Below are 20,442 nucleotides of genomic sequence, written 5' to 3' on the forward strand. Positions count from 1 at the left end.
TGTTCTTTTTAATATGTCTTTGCTTGTTCTCTAAAATGTAAGTAACAATGTATAAAAAAAATATTAAAATTTATATAAGAAATTGCAAGCAAAAGGCTAAAGTCTTGGACACCAAAATCAGGTAATCTTGTAAAGATTTTATTTTTCTTTAACTATTTTACATTGGGCTATTTGCAAGAAATAGGACATTCTCAAATTTTCATTGTTTTGATGAATTGAATTCCCTAACAGGTGATGATGTCAATGGATGGAGAAAATTTGTAATGTCCCCACTTCCTTAGTTGCTATCCAGATGCATAGATTTGCCTATCAACCATCTTCGCAGGCAAATTCACAGTGTAGGGGATGATTGGTTAGCCAAAAGGGACCAATACTTAGTCAAATTTTGCTTTGGTGAGCTATTCATAACTTTATAATATTATGGTATAGAGTAACTTTTTCTAAATTTGGAAAAAGTTAATAAAAAGTTACTTTATAAGTTACTTTATCTTGGAATAAGTAACTTTGTTTTTAAAAGTTACCTTGCACTCTTCCCTAGGAGACTTTTATAACTTAAAAGACGGTGGTTTTTACCATGATGAATCCACCCTCAAGGATGGGCACTATATTGGAGGAAAAAAGATTCTTTGGAATCTTTAATTGATGTCATGTGAGGTTTGATGAGGGTTGAAGAGCATAAGAAAGAAGTCGATTCATTTGGGAAGCATCTTGACTTCATTATTTTATGATTATTTTTTGTTTTGCACGGTCCATAAGAGGATAAAAACCCTCCATTTGTTGAAGGTGTGGACGATACCCCACACTCCCAGCATCACCACGACAACATCAAATGTCAAGAATTCAACCAATAAGGGTTGTAGATAGCAGAAATCCATCCTTGTGAGCATTGGTGGGTCTGATACATCAGTTATGGGCAATTTGCAGCCAACTTCCAATAGTTACGGTGATATTTATTGCAGGTCATACCTCTCCAAGCTTAGTTGTACCATCATCTTTGCCTGGAGATCACAAAAAATATTCCCAAGGGTTTTGATCCATTCTTTTGGCTCATAATTCATTGTCAATAAAAAGATAGAAGCATTCCAATCGTCACTCCAACCAAATATACGCTTGTGTGGACAATATGAACATTTCTTTGGGAAAGGTGTAGTAAATTCAGGGGCTTGTACCCGTCGCCTGACAAGAAATCCTTTTGGGTGTGCAGATTCTTCATATAATTTGTTTTGATAATTATTTCCTAATATAATAAAGCCTATTGGAGAGGTTAGTACTTTGTAGAGACCTTCCTGACAGCATCCATTCCACCCCTGTCAAATAAGGAGCTCTTTAAACAAGCTTTGGATCCTTGGTAGTCTGACTTGGCTCCTGATGTTTCTAAATCTGATTTTTGTAAAATGTTTACAAATTTGATGTGAATAAATCAGACATCATTGAATTTCAATTTCAGTTGCCATTCCTTCTTGTTTTGCATCTATTTGCCATTCTTGTTATCAAACTTCAAGCAAAAAACCCCTAAAAAGCAAAAAAAAAACTCCTAAAACCCATTAAAAAACTCAAAATACACACCGCTAATTAGAGAAGTCGAGATCAGAAAAGGAAATCAGTTTATGTGAAATTATAGCTGGCATCTTTCAAAATCCCACTGAAAATTTGTTTTATTTTTACATGTTAAGTATACAAATATAGTGAGGGTGGAGTGACTTGGTATATGCCAATTCTAAAATCAATTCAACATTAATTATTATTAGCAACTTCTCCAAACTTCACAACTCACCTCAAGCTCAAATCATCTTTAGTGACATTAACTAATCTTTCCTTATAATCAAGCAATTTATCAAATGAAGAACATAAACACACATCCATACAAATGAACACCAAATTTACATGGGAATCCGCAATAGAAAACCCTAGTGAGAATAGCTAATTGGATCTACTACCCAAATCCAACCTCAAAAAAGATATAATAAAGAACTTACAATGTGAAGTGGGCACCAACCTACTAGAGACACCAATGCTCAATTACAGTTGTAGGCACAAATCTACAACAAACACTAATCCCTTAGTCCAAGATCTGAGCACTAACTTAGCATATGAGACAGTAATCTCAATCAAGATATACAAAAAATATATAATGCATACTTTCAAGACTGAATACTTCAACTACTACCTGATCAAATTAACTTTAAAACATTTTCACTCTACGCATAAGATCTTCAAATGAAATCGTAAACAATAATTAAGTAGATATCTTGCACAAATTTTGCCATAGGTATCATGCTACTCATTCAACATCATCACCCACATACTTGCACACAACAACCATATTGGAATGAATCTAATCAATATATATAAATATATATATGCATTTCAAAAAACAATTATCACTTAAGGTCAATCTATGACATATTCAAAACTATTTGCAAGTTAGCCACATGTAGATTTGTTAGTCAAATGTGCAGTCAACTAAGTCCTAAAGCCCTTGTGTTACTCCAAGAGTACACTATGTGTTATCCAACACATACTCTACTAGCCCCAATGAACATACACATGCTTCATCTAACTAGTGTATGGTGCAATGCATCTAACACATTCATCTAGAACATCATTACAATTTATGAACTTACACAAAGAACATTTTGTTACTTCTATCTTATTGTTTATTGAAGCTTAACTTCTACAATTTTAGGATCTGATACTTCATACTCAACTTAATTTTACCTCTAATCCGCAAGCCATAAACTATCACTAAATAGGATGCAATATAAAATAAGTTTCCAGCATATACATAGTGTTTGATTAATAGACCTCAAAAGCATATCACAAACATTGTTGGATCACCTTAAGTAACTAGATTAGATGTATGTTGATATTATTAATAATCTACAAGAGAGCTATCCACATATCTTGCCACTATCCTTCCCGAACTCAAATGCTCAAATATGTTATGTCAAAAGTATCTAAAATTGTAGTAGCTTCTGGATGCCTGAAATCAAGAGGAGTATATAGATAATCCATGTATAATTGCATTTAACTCGCATTGACTTATTTGATATCAATAACAATATAATATTCAATATTATACTCTAAAAGATGGTCTATGAAGTTTTAGCTTATGAATTCTCAAGGTTGCATCTATAATGGAATGAAATAATTAACATATGAAAAAAAATTGCTCCATGCAAAGTTTACATTGAAATGTAGAATTTATGCTTGTATTTATACTCATTCTTGTACATCGTAAATTTAGATGCAACATAGTGTAGAGTCTGTTAGACAGTTCAGATAACTGGAATACAACTAAGAGGGGGGGTGAATCAGTTGTCACATATTACAGGAACCATTAGCAATTTAAACTTTAATACCGAAACCCAAAACATTAATACCAGAATAGCAGTTAAACCAATTAAGTATAATCAACAAACACAGAATAAAAGCCATCCACACAACACCAATATTTGTATGTGGAAAACCCGGTAAAGGGAAAAACCATGGTGGGAAGCCTACCCACAATCAAATAATACTTATGCAAGAAGTATGTGAATTAAAATTGAGGGGCCTACACATGCATGAAGGCCAACAGCCTAGAGCGCATTGCTCATCACAAAAAGGAGTCTCACTAACTACATATAAATACATACTACAATCTGGAGAAGTGTTGAAATGCAAAAGATATCATCTCATATGTCTAAATACAATTCTGGTTAAGCTCAATACTGGAGGACTAAATCCTCTTACATAAACCCAATTTGATCTCCAATGATTGATGAACTCCTCTGCCTAAATGATATTACATTATTCGCACATTACATTCCTTGACCATGACCTTTTTCAACAACCATGATGATCTACAATGAGATCTTACATCTATTTATACAAAACCCTAGACCATAAACAATCAGATCGGTCATTAGATAATAAACCAATTACATAATTACAAACCATGTCAGCCTAAGGCCAAACAAATAAATAATATCCAAGACATCCCGAAAATACATCAATAGGTCATGTCCACACGTTACATTAAAATCGGTCCATAACCTAGATCAACCAGGACCAAGTATAGGTCCACACGCTTTAGCAATGATCTCCAACCGCCAAGTCACGAACATGATCACCAACAACATCCTGAAACTCCATCAAAAGTTGCACCAACACCACTTGTGCAATACAACAAAGATCTCTAAGCAATCTTCTATGCAAGCAAAATAGCATCTAATCTCTAGACCAAAACCAACTGACCAAATATGAGCATAAGTATAATGAACAAGCCAATTCTATCACCAAATTATATCGGAATCTACTAGATCATATCGAATCCAAGTTAACCAAAAACCACTCATCCTACTAGGACTAGAAGGGTGTCGGTAAAGCATCCAAACAGCTAGTGTTGGCATCAATGACAAAACATCAATTCAACTCATAATCAATTCCACCAAATGGCCAACAATATCCCCCTTTGGCATTGATGGCAACACTAGATGTGAAAAACATCTAAGTACCAAGAAATGCCAAACAAGTCTCCCCTTGTGGAAGACAACCAACAATCTCCCATAGATAGTTCTAAAAATCAACATCACTCCCATTTTCACTTTCTTTTTCACATCAATATCACTCTCTCTTTGACATCAACGCCAGAAATATGACAAAACTATCAAAGCAAAAACATAAGCCTCTGAATCACAAAGCTGACTACTCCCCCTGAGCAGTAGCATCCCACATTAGTGTCAGAATGGATAGTATCTCTGATAATGCATGTGGTACTAATGTCGAACCACATCAATCAAGTCTCTACCGGAGGGGCAAAAACTCCCAATCTGTCTCTTAGGTACTCAAATGATTCCTTGGACAAAGGTTTAGTGAAAATATCTGCAATCTTCTCTTTAGTGTTTACATAAACCAATCTAACTTCATTTGCTTCCACCTTCTCCTTCAAAAAATTATACTTGATAGATATGTGCTTTATTTTAGAAAGAAATACCAGATTCTTTGATATATCAATAGCAACATTGTTATCACAGTGAATGACTACCAGTGCATTACAATCCACCTTTATATCTTTCAACATTTGCTTCATCCATAAAACTTGTTTATAGATAGTAGCAGCAACAACATACTCAGCTTCAGCAATAGATAAAGAAATACATGACTATTTCTTGATGATCCATGAAACCAGCTTCTTTCCAAGAAATAAAGCTCCACCAGAAGTACTTTTTTGGTCATCAATATCTCCAGCCTAGTCAACTTATGTATATGCACATAAAGTAAAGTTATCATCCTTAGGGTACCACAACATCTAAAACTCCATTTCACTGCCATCTCATGATTTTCTCTAGGATCACTCTGAAATCTTGAAACAATACAGCTTGAAACAATACAGACAACATTCATAATGTCAGACCTAGTATGAGTTAAATAAAGCAGACCTCCAATCATAGATTTGTATCTTGTAGGATTTATCAGTGTAGAAACATCTTTTCTTGTCAATTTCTCACTTGTAACCATAGGAGTACTTACTAGTTTAGAATCTCTCATACCAAATTTCTTCAACAATTCCTTAGCATATTTAGTTTGACAGATGAAAATACCTTTGTCAGTCTGAGTAATCTGCAAACCTAAGAAAAATTTCATGTCACCAATCATAGACATCTCAAATTCTTTCTCCATATTCTTAGAAAATTTTATGCATAACTTATCTTCACCTCCAAAAATAATCATCAACAAATACTTCAATAATCAGTATATCATCATCAATGATTTTATAATATAAATTATTGTCAGCACTGCCCTTAGTAAAACCAAGCTTCAAAAGATATTCATCCAACCTTGCATACCAAGGTCTAGGTGCTTGTTTCAATCCATATCAAGCTTTCCTTAACCTGCAAACCATATATGTATCATCTGATAGTGAAAAACCATCAAGTTTCTCAATATAAACTTCCTCATCAAAATCCCCATTCAAAAATGCACATTTAACATCCATCTGATAAACCTTGTATTTTTTATAAGCAGCATAGGCTAAGAAATAATTTTATAGCTTCAATCCTAGCTACAAGTGCAAAAGTCTCTCCATAATCAATTCCTTCCTTCTGAGAATATCCTTTACAAACCAATCTAGCCTTATTCCTTATAACTTGACCATCCTCATTCAATTTATTCCTAAAAACCCATTTAGTTCCAATAACATTTTTATTTTTAGGTCAGGGAACCAAGGTCCATGTGTTATTTTTCTCAATATGATATAATTCTTCTTCCATAGCTTTCAACCAATATTCATCTTTACATGCTTCAATTACTAATGCCTGTTCAACTTGTGAAATTAAATATACCTCATTAATTGCTAGTCTTCTTCTTGTCATCACTTTGTTGCTCTTATCCCCAATGTTTGATCTTTTGAATGATTCAATCTCACATACCTAGGAATTTTTTACTTTATGTTCCTCTTCCATGTTCTTCAGTTACTGTAGAATTCTCTGATGCTGTCGGAGTAACTGGTTCAACTCTTTGTTCTAGTAAAGGTGCTACCGATTTAGATATAATCATTTCCACTGTCGGTTCCTTCTCATAATCTCTTATTTGACTTTTGTTAAGCTCATCTACTTTGACATTAGCACTCTCCACAATTCTATGCAATCTCTTGTTATAACATCTATATTATTTGCTTTCATTAGAATAACCAAGAAATATGCCTTCATCATATCTAGGATCAAATTTTCCAATAGTATCATCTCTCCTGATATAACATTTGCTACCAAAAATTCTGAAATACTTAACTGTAGGTGTATTGCCAAACCATAATTCATAAGGTGTCTTACCGATTTCTCCTTTGATATGTACTCTATTGAATGTATAAACCGATGTAATCACTACTTCTCTCTAGTAGATACGAGGTAGAGTGGCTTCCATCATCATTGTTCTAGCAACATTCAAGATAGTTTTGTTCTTCCTTTCCACAACTCCATTCTGTTCAGGTGTCTGGGGAGCAGAAAAATTGTCTTCTTATACCATGCTTGTCACAAAAGTTATTAAACTCACCGAATGTGAATTCACCACCATGATTTTATCTCAAACATTTAATCTTCAATCCTGTCTCAGTTTCCACTTTAGCCTTAAAGATTTAAACTTTTCAAATGCTTCAAATTTTTCTCTAAAAAAAGTAACCCACATCATTCTAGAATAATCATCAATGATTAGCATGAAATATCTATCACCATGAAAACTTTTAACTCTAGCAGGGCCACACAAATTAGTATCAATAAGATCAAGAATATCATTTTATTTATCTTGTATACTCCTAAAAGAGGTTCTGACCTATTTACCCATTTGACATTCTTTACATATCGGATTATAGGGCTTCATAATCTTAGGTATATCCCTAACTGCCTTATTTGAATTGATCTTTACAATGCAATCAAAATTTATATGACACGACCTGTTATTCCATATCCAACTTTCATCAATCTGTGTAATCAAACATATCTTCTCACCGGAGTTCAAATGAAATATATTACCTTTTGTTTGAGTACTGGTTGCAATCTCCAACCCAGATCTTTTAATGATTTTGCATTTTCCATCCTTGAACTGTAATTGAAATCCCTTGTCTACCAATTGTCCTACACTCAAAATATTATGCCTCAAACCTTCAACACAATAAACATTGTCAATATTGTTCTTACCATCCAATGATATAGTTCCTTTTCCTTTGATCATACATGTTTTGTTATCTCCAAATCTGACTAGACCACCATCAATTTCTTGCAAAGAGAGAAACTTACCTTTATCTCCAGTCATTTGATGTGAACAACCACTATCAATTACCCATTCATCCTTGTCTTCAATTTTAGCAGCAAGTGCCTTCTCTTCAGGTACATTCTCTTCTAGTGTTGGATCATCTTCCTTGATAGACAGGAACACCCATTCCTTCCCATTGTCGGATCCACTAGTAGATTCTTCTGTCGGGTCATCATCTGAATCAATAATGCCTTCCTCATCCTCTATGTAGCATAATTTGTCTTTTTTTTTCTTGTACTTATACTTATTATGATATCCAGGGTTAGGTTTAAATGATCTTCTAACTTTTTCTTTAAATCTTGAAATCCTTTCAGGACATCTAGATGCAAAATGACCAATCTTATTACATGCAAAACATTTAAAAGGTGTTTTTCCTTCATACTTACTTCCTATCGGTCTTTTAGGTACTCTTATAGAAAATAGTGCTTCAAGTTGCTCAAACTCAACATCTTCTCTTTTCATATTTTCTAATTCCTTTGCATATAAATCTTTCCAGTCTTTCTTACTGATTGTAGATGTAGATGCATGAAAAGCAAGTTCAGTCTTCACAGCTCCAAAAGGGCCAAATTCTTCAAGCTTAAAAGCTGATAGTTTCCCAACCAAAGTATTTATGTTGACAGATGTATTAGCCATTATTCTCAACTCATTGATAGCAGTAGCCTTCATTTTGTAAGTCGGTGGTAGGGCTCTCAGGACTTTAGAAACAATTTCATCTTCACTCAGAATTCCACCATAACATTGAATTCTTATAAAAATCTCATTTACCCTTTCCATGGATGTAGTAATCCTTTCATCTTCTTTCATCTTCAGGTTTTCATATCTCACCCGGTAAGCATCAAGTTTAGGACTTTTCACTGTAGGGTCACCTTCATTAAAAGTCTCCAACTTATCCCATTTAGCCGTTCCAGATGATTTGTCAGTTAATCCCATTATTTTTTGATTAGAAAGTGCACACAAGAGGGATTCTCTTGCTCTACAATCATTCTCAAGCTCCTTGTCCAGGTTTGCCAGAGAAGGATTTCCAGATCCTAGATTATAGGGTGTGACACCATTCTGTTTGATCTCCCAAATATCCTTGCCAAGACACCCCATATGAGTCTCCATCTAAATCTTCCATACTGTGTAATTTGTTCAATCAAGCCTCAGAATATCCCTTCGAAAGATAGCTCTAGAAGAACTGGATGAACTTGAAATGTTAGTCGCCATAGGATATTCCTCAAGCGGTTAAGCTTTTTGCAGAGAGGACCAAAGCTCTGATACCAATTGTTAGACAGTTTAGATAACCAGAAGACAACTGAGACGGGGGTGAATCAATTGTCACAAATTACAGGAACCATTAGAAATTTAAAATTTAGTACCGGAACCCAAAACATTAATACCGGAATAATAGTTAAACCAATTAAGTATAATCAACAATCATAGAATAAAAGCCATCCACATAACACTAATATTTGTACGTGGAAAACCTGGTAAAGGGAAAAACCACGATGGGAAGCATACCCACAGTTAGATAATACTTTTGTAGTAAGTATGTGAATTACAATTGAGGGGCCTGCACATGTAGGAAGGCCAACAGCCTAGAGCACATTGCTCATCATAAAAAGGAGTCTCACTGACTACATATAAATCTAGACTATAATCCAGAGAAGCGTTGAAATGCAAAAGATAACATCTCCTATGCCTGAGTACAGTTCTGGTTAAGCTCAATACCAGAGGACTAAATACTCTTACATAAACCCAATTCGATCTCCAATGATTGACCAACTCCTATTCCCGAATGATATTACATTATCCGTACATTACATTCCTTGACCATGACCTTTTACAACAACCATGATGATCTACAATGAGATCTTACATCTATTTATATAAAACCCTAGACCATAAACAATTAGGCCGGCCATCAGATAATAAAACAATTACATAATTACAAACCATATCGGCCTGAGGCCAAACAAATAAATAATATCCAAAACATCCTGAAAATACATCAATAGGTCATGTCCACGCGCTACATTAAAACCGGTCCATAACCTAGATCAATCGGGACCAAGTATAGGTCCACACTCTTCAACAATGATCTCCAACTACCAAGTTTTGAACATGATCACTAATAGCATCCTGAAACACCATCAAAAGCTACACCAACACCACTTATGAAATACAACAAAGATCTTCATCAAAAGCTCTGCCGGTGAAACCCTTGTCGGAACCAGAGACCAATCTTCTAAGCAAGCAGAATAGCATCCATCTCTAGACCAAAACCAACTGACCAAATATGAGCATAAGTATAATGAACAAGCCAATTCCATCACCAGACTATATCGAAGTCTACCAGATCATGCCGGATCCAAGTTAACCAAAAACCACTCATCCTACCAGGACCAGAAGGGTGTCAGTAAAGCATCCAAACAACTAGTGTTGGCATCAATGCAACACATAATCAATTCCACCAAATGGCCAACAGAGTCAAGGTAATGCAAAATTCATTCATGAAATAAAATGTTGAATAAATAATGAGTGTCATATCTAAACTAATAGCGAGATTGTTTGGTGCATTAAATTTTGTCTAGAATCTCCTACCACAAAACCTCATAAAGGTTAATATAACCTTCAAAGACCATTTGACGTTAGAAAAATGGTGTCTCAACTATGCATTTACATAAGATCACTATTTATAGTAAGTTTACATTTTAGCACAAATTGGTTTGAATTTTTTTTCCAAAACTATGAAGGAGTGAAACATCAGCCTTAATAATCATAGATAAAGAATTGATCATAAGAAGCCTACTGAAGAAAGTTGATAAATACAAGCTTTATGGAAAATGAGGAGAGAATGTATATATATACAACATAAGTAAATATATATACCTATATATGTATATAAACATACATATATATATAATATGTATACTTACCTATATAGTATATATATACAGAAAGTAAAATATGTTTGAAACTGATTATATATATAGATATAATGAAATTTCTATACATAAATATAAAAATATGAAAATATTTATATAAATATATAAATATATGTATATGTATATATATATATATATGTGTGTGTGTGTATATATATATACATATATATACATATATATATACATGTATATATATATATATATATGTATATATATATATGTATATATATATATATGTATATATATTTATATATATGTATATATATAAAATATCTGAGTAATTGAGAATATTAAAATAAGTTGAGATCTGAGTACATAACTTGATGAAAGTTTAGACAGAGGTGTTAATAACAGTTATCCGAGAAAGAGCACTAAACTAAACCCCAAAACCATTAACCAAGTCTAGAATTACGACAAGACCCGGGAGAGGGGACATCCCTATAGTTTAAAGAGTGTCTATTAATAGATAGCTCCACAAGAAAGGGAGCATACTAGATACATATTATAGACAAGAAAGGAACCAGAAGCATGAAAAAGTGTCTTCCTGTGATAGAAGCCTCATCCTTTCCTTCCTCGCTCCTGAGGAGCCATGGTTCCCAAGCTAGCAAGCAAATCTGTAGAGGGGGAGGTAGGGGAGGGAGGAATTGTCACCTCATCCAGAATCACTATAATATTCTCTACTTTGAGATAATTTATAAAACCATTTGTTGCGCAAAGGCTTTTTAACCTACAAGAGCCATAAAAGGAAGGAAAAATTCTTGCTCCTGATTGGGCTATAGGCTTCAAAAGACAAGGGATCTTCTATAGTCAGAATAGGGTATCGCGGCACCGAATTAGTCATCCTGATAAGGATATCGTAACCCTGAGGCTTTGGAGCTATGAGCTCTTCATCAATGTTGACCACCACCCGCTCTAATTCACCCAGTAATTCCTTCTTAAAGACCCTTTTGCAAAGTTTCACCACTACATTCCTATCTTTCTCAAGATGCATAGCTACAACCAAGAACATCGTTGCGATGTCTGGATTAGCTCTGGTCCGATCCTCATTTAAAATATAATTCCTCCCCAAGGTTTTCATAATAGCTCCGATAACCAAGGGATTTAGATGAACCAGAATACCCTTCAATTTCTCCTCTTTGATTTCCCCTACAAAGGCCATCTGTCGTTTGAGCCCTAGAAGTCTTAGCGGGGTATCCATCAGAGCTAAATGAAAGATAACCAAGACCCCGACCAAATGAACTTAAATAGAACAGGAGTGTTAATGAATCGATATATACAGCTCATCTTGCCATAGAGGAATGCAAGATACAGGTAGATGAACGAGATCGGATGGTCAGAATGCAATTGAAGCGGTCTTAATGATCTAAGTAATTGTATAAAAAGTATTGACGATCTCTCCTCATTATCTCTTCAACCAATCTATTGAATTGAGGATTCATTATGGATTCTTCTATGTCTGCTGATAGTATTGAAGAATTGTCAACATTGTCATTGTGCGTAGCATTGTTGTTTGTAGTGTCTGCGTTTTCCACATTTGGATTATGTCTATAAACATTCATGTCTGGTAATGTAGTGTGCTTAGGATTGTAGAATAGATCATTGTCATACTCATAAGAACTCATGTTTACGGATTCTTGAGCTTCTTTAGCTATTCTCCTAGATTTTTGAAGGCGGGTTTCAACCATGAACTAGGTGTTTGACCAATATGTGAGAGACTAGATGAAAAATGACAAGAGTATGGAAGACCAAGAGTTGTATGGAGTGTAAATGAATCTTGAGGTGTACTTGCAATGTCCAAAGTGTAAGACCAAGTATGTAAGTAGTAGAGTAGGTGTGACTTCCAAAGAGAGGATAGTTTCTCTTGATGAGGTAAGCTGACCTTGACTCTAAGTAAGACCAAATGAGAGCCAAAGGTAAGAAACCTTGATGAGGGACCACTTAGCAAAGTGTAGTAGTATGTAGTGTGTTGACAAAGTATGATGAGGACAAGCAAGTGACCTTTTGACTCAAGTTCTAACAAGTATGAATGTAATGAGAGATGTAAAGCAATGATGGACTATGTGAGACCCAAAGACAGGTTGAATGCTAGATGAAACCTGAAGAGACAACCTGGGAAGCTCAAGTATACCGAAATTGATTTTCTTTTGTTTGCTGGACTGTAAAATTTTTCCAATTTGTGAAGTTGTTGGTTGTGACCAAATCTGAATGTTTGACTATTTTTCGTGACAAGAGGACACAATGTTGATGAGGACTCAATGTTTGCAAGTGTTTAGACTGACAATGACTCCAAGAAAAGTGTGTTGTTTGATGTAAAATTGTTTTGCATACACTTGAAGACACAAAAGACACAATGTTTTGCTGTTTGGTCTTGATTGTTTGAATGTTTAACATAAGTCAAGCACAATTCTTATGGCTGGCCAAGACAATAGTTGTTGATCCCACATAGGGTTTTACCCCCGAGGCTACGCTATTCAGAGCGGATACTTAGATGCTTGACCTCACTGGCTCCACCCTCGGCACTCACTTCTTGGGTCAGCCAAGCATCAGTCCCCATGAAAACTCCCCATGGCGAACTTTGTATCTCTACTAAGAACCGTATGTGTGTGGGCCGCTACCAGAGGTCCGACCTCCTTCCTCAACAACTAGAAGGATTTGGGCTTCTAAAACAAAAAGGTGCTAGTAAGGGCATCCGCTCGTGTGGCCATACATGCGGCACTTTCAGCTCTGTAAATACAGAAGGCTCCCAGCCGGTAGGGGTTACGCCCTACAAATGATCAAATAAATTTGATCAAACGGGTTTATGGGGAGACATAGTGTCGGTATGAACTAATCAGCACACGTTATTCATAGTTTTCACCATGAATACATTTGATTATAGTGGTTTGGATGAGGTGGGTTTTCCTCGCTACCACTTGGGTCGTTCTCTTCTCACTAGTAGTCCTAATGACCACACAGGAAGACAGGCCCTCTAAAGATTGAACAAAAAGAGCCTATTGCTCAAGACACAAAAGACAATGATTCAATTTTAGTGCACCAATTGAAGTGTTTGCTAGTCTATGAAAACAAGGCACACAATAAAAATCCAAAAACCCTTGCCAAGGCCCTGCAACAAAATTGTTAGTAGTTTGGGTTGTTTCAAATGATCACCCCTTCCTGCAAGCACACAAGTTAGGTAAATTTTAGAAAACCCAAAAAGACTTTGTGAAAAGGGGCCTTCAACAAAAACGTATTTTGCCTTCAAAGCAAGCTGCACAAACTTGGTTAGCTAGATCTACAAGGGTTAGCCGAAAATAATCCAGATCTGAAACCCTAAGTACAAAATCCGAAAACCCGAATCAAAGAAAAATTAAAATTGCTAAACAAAAAGCACAGACGCTGCTATACTAGACACAGACGCGTCTATATGACACAGACGCTATTATGTGATTCACAGACGCGATCAGAGGTCACATACGCTGTTAAATGACGCAGACGCGATCTGATGCAGTGCAGACGCGGTTTGGAATCACAGACGCACCTTTCAGAAACCTGCAAAACAAAAATTGGCAAAAACACAGACGCGATTCACGATATTGCAGACGCTTCTGAAACACAAAAACGCGATCCGAACGCTCGCAGACGCGGAAAAAACCTAAAATGTCGTAAAAAATTGTCCGATCTGCAACTTCAAAAATGCCAAATCTGCAATAAAAATGTTAAATGCAAAGGGATAAGAGTCCCACCGGGCGTGCCAAAATGTGTATGGTGAAAATGGATAACAATAATAACAATATTGAAAGGCTAAATGAATTCAACCACCAAACCCTAGCCTAACAATCAACAAAGATCCACCATAACATATGAAGATTACCTAAGACAATGCAAATCAAATGAAATCACAAAGATTATACCATCACATGTCCAATAGGGTTTTGATCTCCATTCTTCCTATCTCCATTGATCTTGCTTGATATATTTGCTCTCAGATTTTTATATGCACAAGAGCTCAACAAAGAACGGAATGTGGTTGCAAGTAGGATCGTAGTGTAGCCAAGTACTCCCAAATTGTCGATTAGTCATTAGGGTTTGACAATGAAGAGAGCATCTTCTTAAATAGAAGACACAATAAGAAATGGAGGGTTAAGATTGAGAGGTGTAAAAAGAGAGGTCGGCTAGGATTAGAGGGTAGGTAGAAGAAATACCAAAATAATGAAAGGGGTAGGTAGTGTATGAATTAAGAGATAAATGACATGTGTCATGTGTAGAAAAAGCTAATGAATTAATTAAATAAATAAAGATTTATTTAATTAATAGAAGAAGTAAGATAATTAAATAAATAAAAATATTTATTTAATTTAGGAAAAGGATAATTTAAATAAATAAATGTATTTATTTAAATGAGAAATAAGGCTAGAAGAGGATAAATGAATTAATTAAATAAATAAAGATTTATTTAATTAATAGAAGAATTAGGCTTAGATAATTAAATAAATAAAATATTTATTTAATTAGACATGACAATTTTGAGTGTCTACAGTAATAATTACCACCACCTCAATGCAAACAAGTAATAGATAATTTTCTTTCAATCACAGAAGGGGAGTCACATCATCATTACTAAAATACCGTCAAATTGGTACTAATCAAGGGGAATTACTGACAAAGGACATCCAAAAAAAGGATGCAACTTCCTCTAAAATTTGGCTAATGCTTAAGAAAAAATAATCTAGATTGTTACTAAAAGGCTAGAAAAGAAGATAAGGCGGACTCTAAAGAGACTCATAATCTTTTATTCCTTTTAGTGTACAATGTCTATATAAACATTAATACCTATATATCCATGCATATATATTTCAGTAGTAATGATATTTATGAATGCATGTCTATATAGATATGCATATCCCTATATACATCTGCATACTAAAAGTCATAAAATCTTATAAGGCTTGAGGCAATAATCTGAGAAAGGATTATTTTATTAACTTATAAACTGACCATCAGCTGCGACATTAGCTAGTGCATCCGCTCTAGAATTTCCTTCTCGATAGATATGGTTGAAATTTAATTTCTTGAATTTTTTTAGGAGACAAAGAGCATTAAGCTTCCAATCACGAATGGAACCTTTCTGAGGCCATTAATGATAATTCCCGAGTCTCCTTCAATAGCCAATTTGTAGATGCCTCTGTTTTGGTAGAGAAGGAGACCTTCAATGAGGGCTAAACTTTCAGCCCTATTGTTAGACGCAAGCCCTATGGGTTTAGCTGTCCTGGCCAATTCCTTTCCTACTTCATCATGCAGACAACATCGAATACCTGCAGTACCTGGATTACCACGTGATGCTCCATCAAAGTTTAACTTAAACCAACCCCTTTTAGGGGCTATCCACTTACAAGCATTCCTCAACTCTTGATTTTTGGAGCTACCAATACCAATGAAGAGAGGGATCCTCAAACCAAACCATCTCCCTCTCATCTTCACATCCCAATAGGTCATTTCTGAGAGGATGTTGGGGAATTTAGAGATTCTGCTATTTAAAAGCTCTACTATTGAAGCTTCTATTTTATTTACTAAAAGGGACCAATCCATCTTCTATTCCTTAAAGAGCCTCCTATTGCATTCCTTCCAAAGTTCCCAGATAACCAGAGAGGGAGATAAGATCCACAATCCTCCATAAAGGGAATTCATAAAAAGGGTTGGCCAAGCTTGAAACATTCTAAGAATGGAGTAAGGAAAGGTAGAGGACCATCCTAATTTATTGCACAACCATAACCAACATTTAGATGCATAGTTGCAGTTTAGAAGGATATGATCTGTATCTTCATCCGCCCCTTCACACAAAGGACATCTACTAGGACCTTCATAGCCCATCTTTTAAAATTTATCTGTTGTGAGAATCTTTCCCTGGAGGGATAACCAAGAGAAGACCTCAGCCTTAGGTAGACACATCTTATCCCAACACAAGGCTATTGAGACCATGGTGGCCAAGGAGAGATACTGATTAAGGAGGACATTATATCCATCTTTAGAAGAATATTCCCCCGATTTTGAACCATCCCAAACCATAGAATCTGACCCTAAATTGAAAATGACCATCCTTTTCTCAAGAATATCTCGAAGCAGTAGTTTTTCCCTAGCTGGGATATTTACCTGATCAAGGGATCTCCAAGACCTGCCCATAGCTAAGTCACCCTCTAAGGGCGAGATATAGTCCTTGACATACCTACCCCAAATAGATACAAGCAATGCTATAGAAGACTCCAAATTATCCTGATGTTGAAGGATTGGAAAACCCCCCCAAGAGTCTGACCAGAAGAGGGCTTTATCACCCTTACCCAGATTCCAAGTCAATTTGTTCGAGATGATATTCCTACAATCCATCATGAAGTTCCAAATATGGGAGCCTCTCGGCGGTGAGGGATCTCTAAAGAGGCTCATATGGTGTCTACCTTGGAGATACTTATGAAAGAGGATTTGGGCCCATTTTAGATGAGGAGGCCTAAACATTTTCCATACTAATTTAGCTCCTAACGCCTTGCTCTGAACTTTAATATCCTTAATACCCATACCCCTCACAGACTTGGGCCTACAAATCTTATCCCAGGCCATCAGGGAGATACGTTTCTTCGCTTTCGTCCCTTTCCAAAAGAAAGATCTAAGATGTTTATTTAATGCTCCCTTTTTAGACCGAGGCAGGCTAAAACATGATAGCTGATAGATAGGCATAGCTGCTAGAACCGATTTAACCAATGTAGCTCTACCCGCAGAGGATAGCCACCTACCTTTCTAGGTTGCTATCCTATTTTTTATCTTATCAACTCATCCATCCCACAAATTAGAAGACCCTGAGCCCTTATCCGAGGGCAGTCCAAGATATTTATAAGGGAGGCTGCCTAGATTAAAATTTAGAATATCACATATGCTAGTTTGAACACTAGCTTGAGTATTAAAAAATAAGACTGCAGACTTAGCTGGATTGATTCCCTGACCAGAGGCCTTAGAGTATGAATCCAAGATAAGCTTGAAATCCTGGGCCTCACTTAGATTGATACACCCATATAGCATAGTGTCATCAACAAATTGTTGGTGCGTTATAGAATCTAGGTTACTAGTAATTCTAATCCCCGTCAACTGGCTAGCCTCCCTAGCTCTGGAGATCGATCTACCCAATGCTTCAACCATAATAATAAAGAGAAAAGGGGAGAGGGGATCACCCTACCTCAAACCTCTAGAAGAGCTAAAAAAACCTTCAGGGGTACCATTGATCAGAATACAAAATTTAGGCATAGATATACATTCAAAAATCAGATTGATCTATGTAGCTGCAAAGACAAAAGCTTCTAAGCATCTACATAGAAATCTCCAGTTCACCTTATCATAAGCTTTACTATTATCTAACTTTAAGAGCATACTAGGGTTCCCATTTTTTTGGACAGAGTGGATAGCCTCTTGAGCTATAATGACCCCATCATAAATAGATCTCGCAGGGACAAAACCTGGTTGTTCCTCACTGATCAGTAGAGGGAGGAGTTTCTGAAGGCTATTAGCTAAAGTTTTGGTGAGAAGTTTATAAATAGTATTGCAGAGGGCTATAGGTCAGAATTCATAAAAACACTATGATTTATCATTTTTAGGGATAAGGGCCAAAAAGGTGTTGTTGATTTCTTTGAGGATGTTACCTGACTTTCTCATTACTTCTAGAGATGTTGTAACTTCCTCACCGAGAAAGGGCCAACATACTTGGAAGAAGCTAGTAGGAAAGCCATCCAGCCCAAGGGAATTATCTGGGCTCATCTGCTTAAGAGCAGCTTCAACTTCTGCTAGAGAAAATTTGGCATTTAGAACATCAAAATGTTCCTTGTTCAAAAGCCTAGGGATGCTCTTGATAAACATGTCTTGGTCTAAGTTGTGAGGGCTCCAATCTGAGTTTAGGATAAGGGAAAAGAAATCAACAACCTCTTTCGCAATGATTATAGGATTAACCACCTCAGAGCCATTACTAACCTTAATTCTAGAGATATGGTTTCTAACTCTTCTCATCCTTACACTATTGTGAAAAAATTTGGTATTCTTATCACCCACCTCCAGCCAAGTCTCTCTAGATTTTTGTTTCCAGAAAAATTCTTCTTTGGCAAGAATAGATTCATGGTCCGCCATAAGTTTCTTCTCTTTGAGAAATAAAGTCTCATCCATCCCATATCTCATCACTTGCTTATTAACTTTTGCCAACTCAACTTCCACCTGAGCTTTCTTATCGAAGATATCACTAAAGTGCTCCCTATTCCATTGAATGAGACTCTTCTTGATAATCTTAAGTTTGTTAACAACCTTAAAATTCTCAGACCCTAAGACCATGGCCCCATTCCACCACTCTTTTAGGAGCTCCAATATGTGATCATCCTTAAGCCAAATATTCTCAAACTTAAAAGGACATCTCTTTGGGCTAGCTTCCCTCTGAATGTCTAGTGAAATGGGAAAGTGATCTGATCTTGAAAAAGGTAAAATTGAGGCTTCCAGGGTGAAGGGAAAGTTGATAAGGCTTCCCAAAACAAAGAACCTATCCATTTTCTCTGCAATGTTGCTAAATCCTAACCTCCAGTTATTCCAAGTAAAGGCATCCTTGACCATATTGATCTCTAGCATACCACTCCTATGGATCCAATCAGCAAAGTCCAGAGAAGCCCAAGCATTATTGCTTGAGCCTCCCTGCTTCTCATGTTGATGCAGAATTGCATTAAAATCCCCACCTATAAAACATACCTGACTAAGGGTGCTCGTGAAATTCTTAATTTCCTCCCAGACTCTTTTTTTATCATCATTAAGGATTGGCCCATACATATTTACAATGACAAAGTCTAGATTGTTCTTGAGACAAGTTACCCTCCCACTCATCCAATTAAGATTAGATACTAGGGGAGAAAGAAGGATACTATGAGGATCCCAGATAATAGCTAGACCTCTGGAGGCCCCAATACTTGGGGTTCCTGTAATCTTCCTAAAGCCTAAACGATTACCAAAGGAAGCTAATTCTGCATCTCCTAATTTAGTCTCTTGAAGCAAAACTAATTTAGGGCTAAAAGAGGATAGACATCGTTTGACTAGCCTTTGCTTGTTAGGGGCATTTAAGCCCCTAACATTCCATGAAACGATCTTCATGAGTCCTTGGGAAGGCCCTTCCCCTTCCTAGCATAAAACATGTCCGTGAGTTTTACCTGACCTTTCGTAGAGCCATCATTAGCTCGAAGCTCTGATAGGGATTTCCTACCCGTCTTTTTGAAGAGCTTAGCACAGTCAGGGGTAGATTTATGAACAACCCAAAGCTCAATACCTAAAGTTTCATTTTCCTTATTACTCAAATCTAGAAGTTCTTCTATATCTGAGACCACCAGTGGAGGGGAGAAGGCTAGAATTTATTTACCTAATAATTTTTTTGAAGATCAATTTCTTCCTTGTCAATTATTTCATCCAACATTTTATTCATGATTTCCTCAGTGATTGAGTCACAAAGATAGTTAATAATGCAATTGACTTCTTCCTCTTTGTGGGTAGGATCCTCATCCTGAACTATCCTCTCCTCATTAGTAGAGAAAGTTTTCCTAAAGGGAGAGCCTTTGGAGTTGCTACAGTCCTCCACTCTTATAGTTTGATCAGAGGGAAGAGGGATGGCATCCAATTCACCACTCTTCTAATCTATAGATGCAGGGTGAGGATCATCCTTCGAGACAAGGGGAGTCTCCGGCTCAACAGTTAC

At 36.1% G+C, this 20,442-nt stretch overlaps 1 protein-coding gene across 1 annotated transcript in view; it reads right to left on the bottom strand.

Annotated features, from left to right (window-relative positions):
* LOC131874050 (uncharacterized) overlaps window positions 1–20,442 on the bottom strand; it is a 57,811-nt gene that overhangs the window by 1,571 nt on the left and 35,798 nt on the right. The window contains exon 2 of the mRNA XM_059217266.1: window positions 18,432–19,874. Within this exon, the coding sequence (XP_059073249.1) occupies window positions 18,432–19,874 (1,443 nt within the window). The remainder of the gene's footprint in view (window positions 1–18,431; window positions 19,875–20,442) is intronic.

Source organism: Cryptomeria japonica, chromosome 3, assembly GCF_030272615.1.
Source record: "Cryptomeria japonica chromosome 3, Sugi_1.0, whole genome shotgun sequence".
Taxonomy (NCBI): Eukaryota; Viridiplantae; Streptophyta; class Pinopsida; order Cupressales; family Cupressaceae; genus Cryptomeria; species Cryptomeria japonica.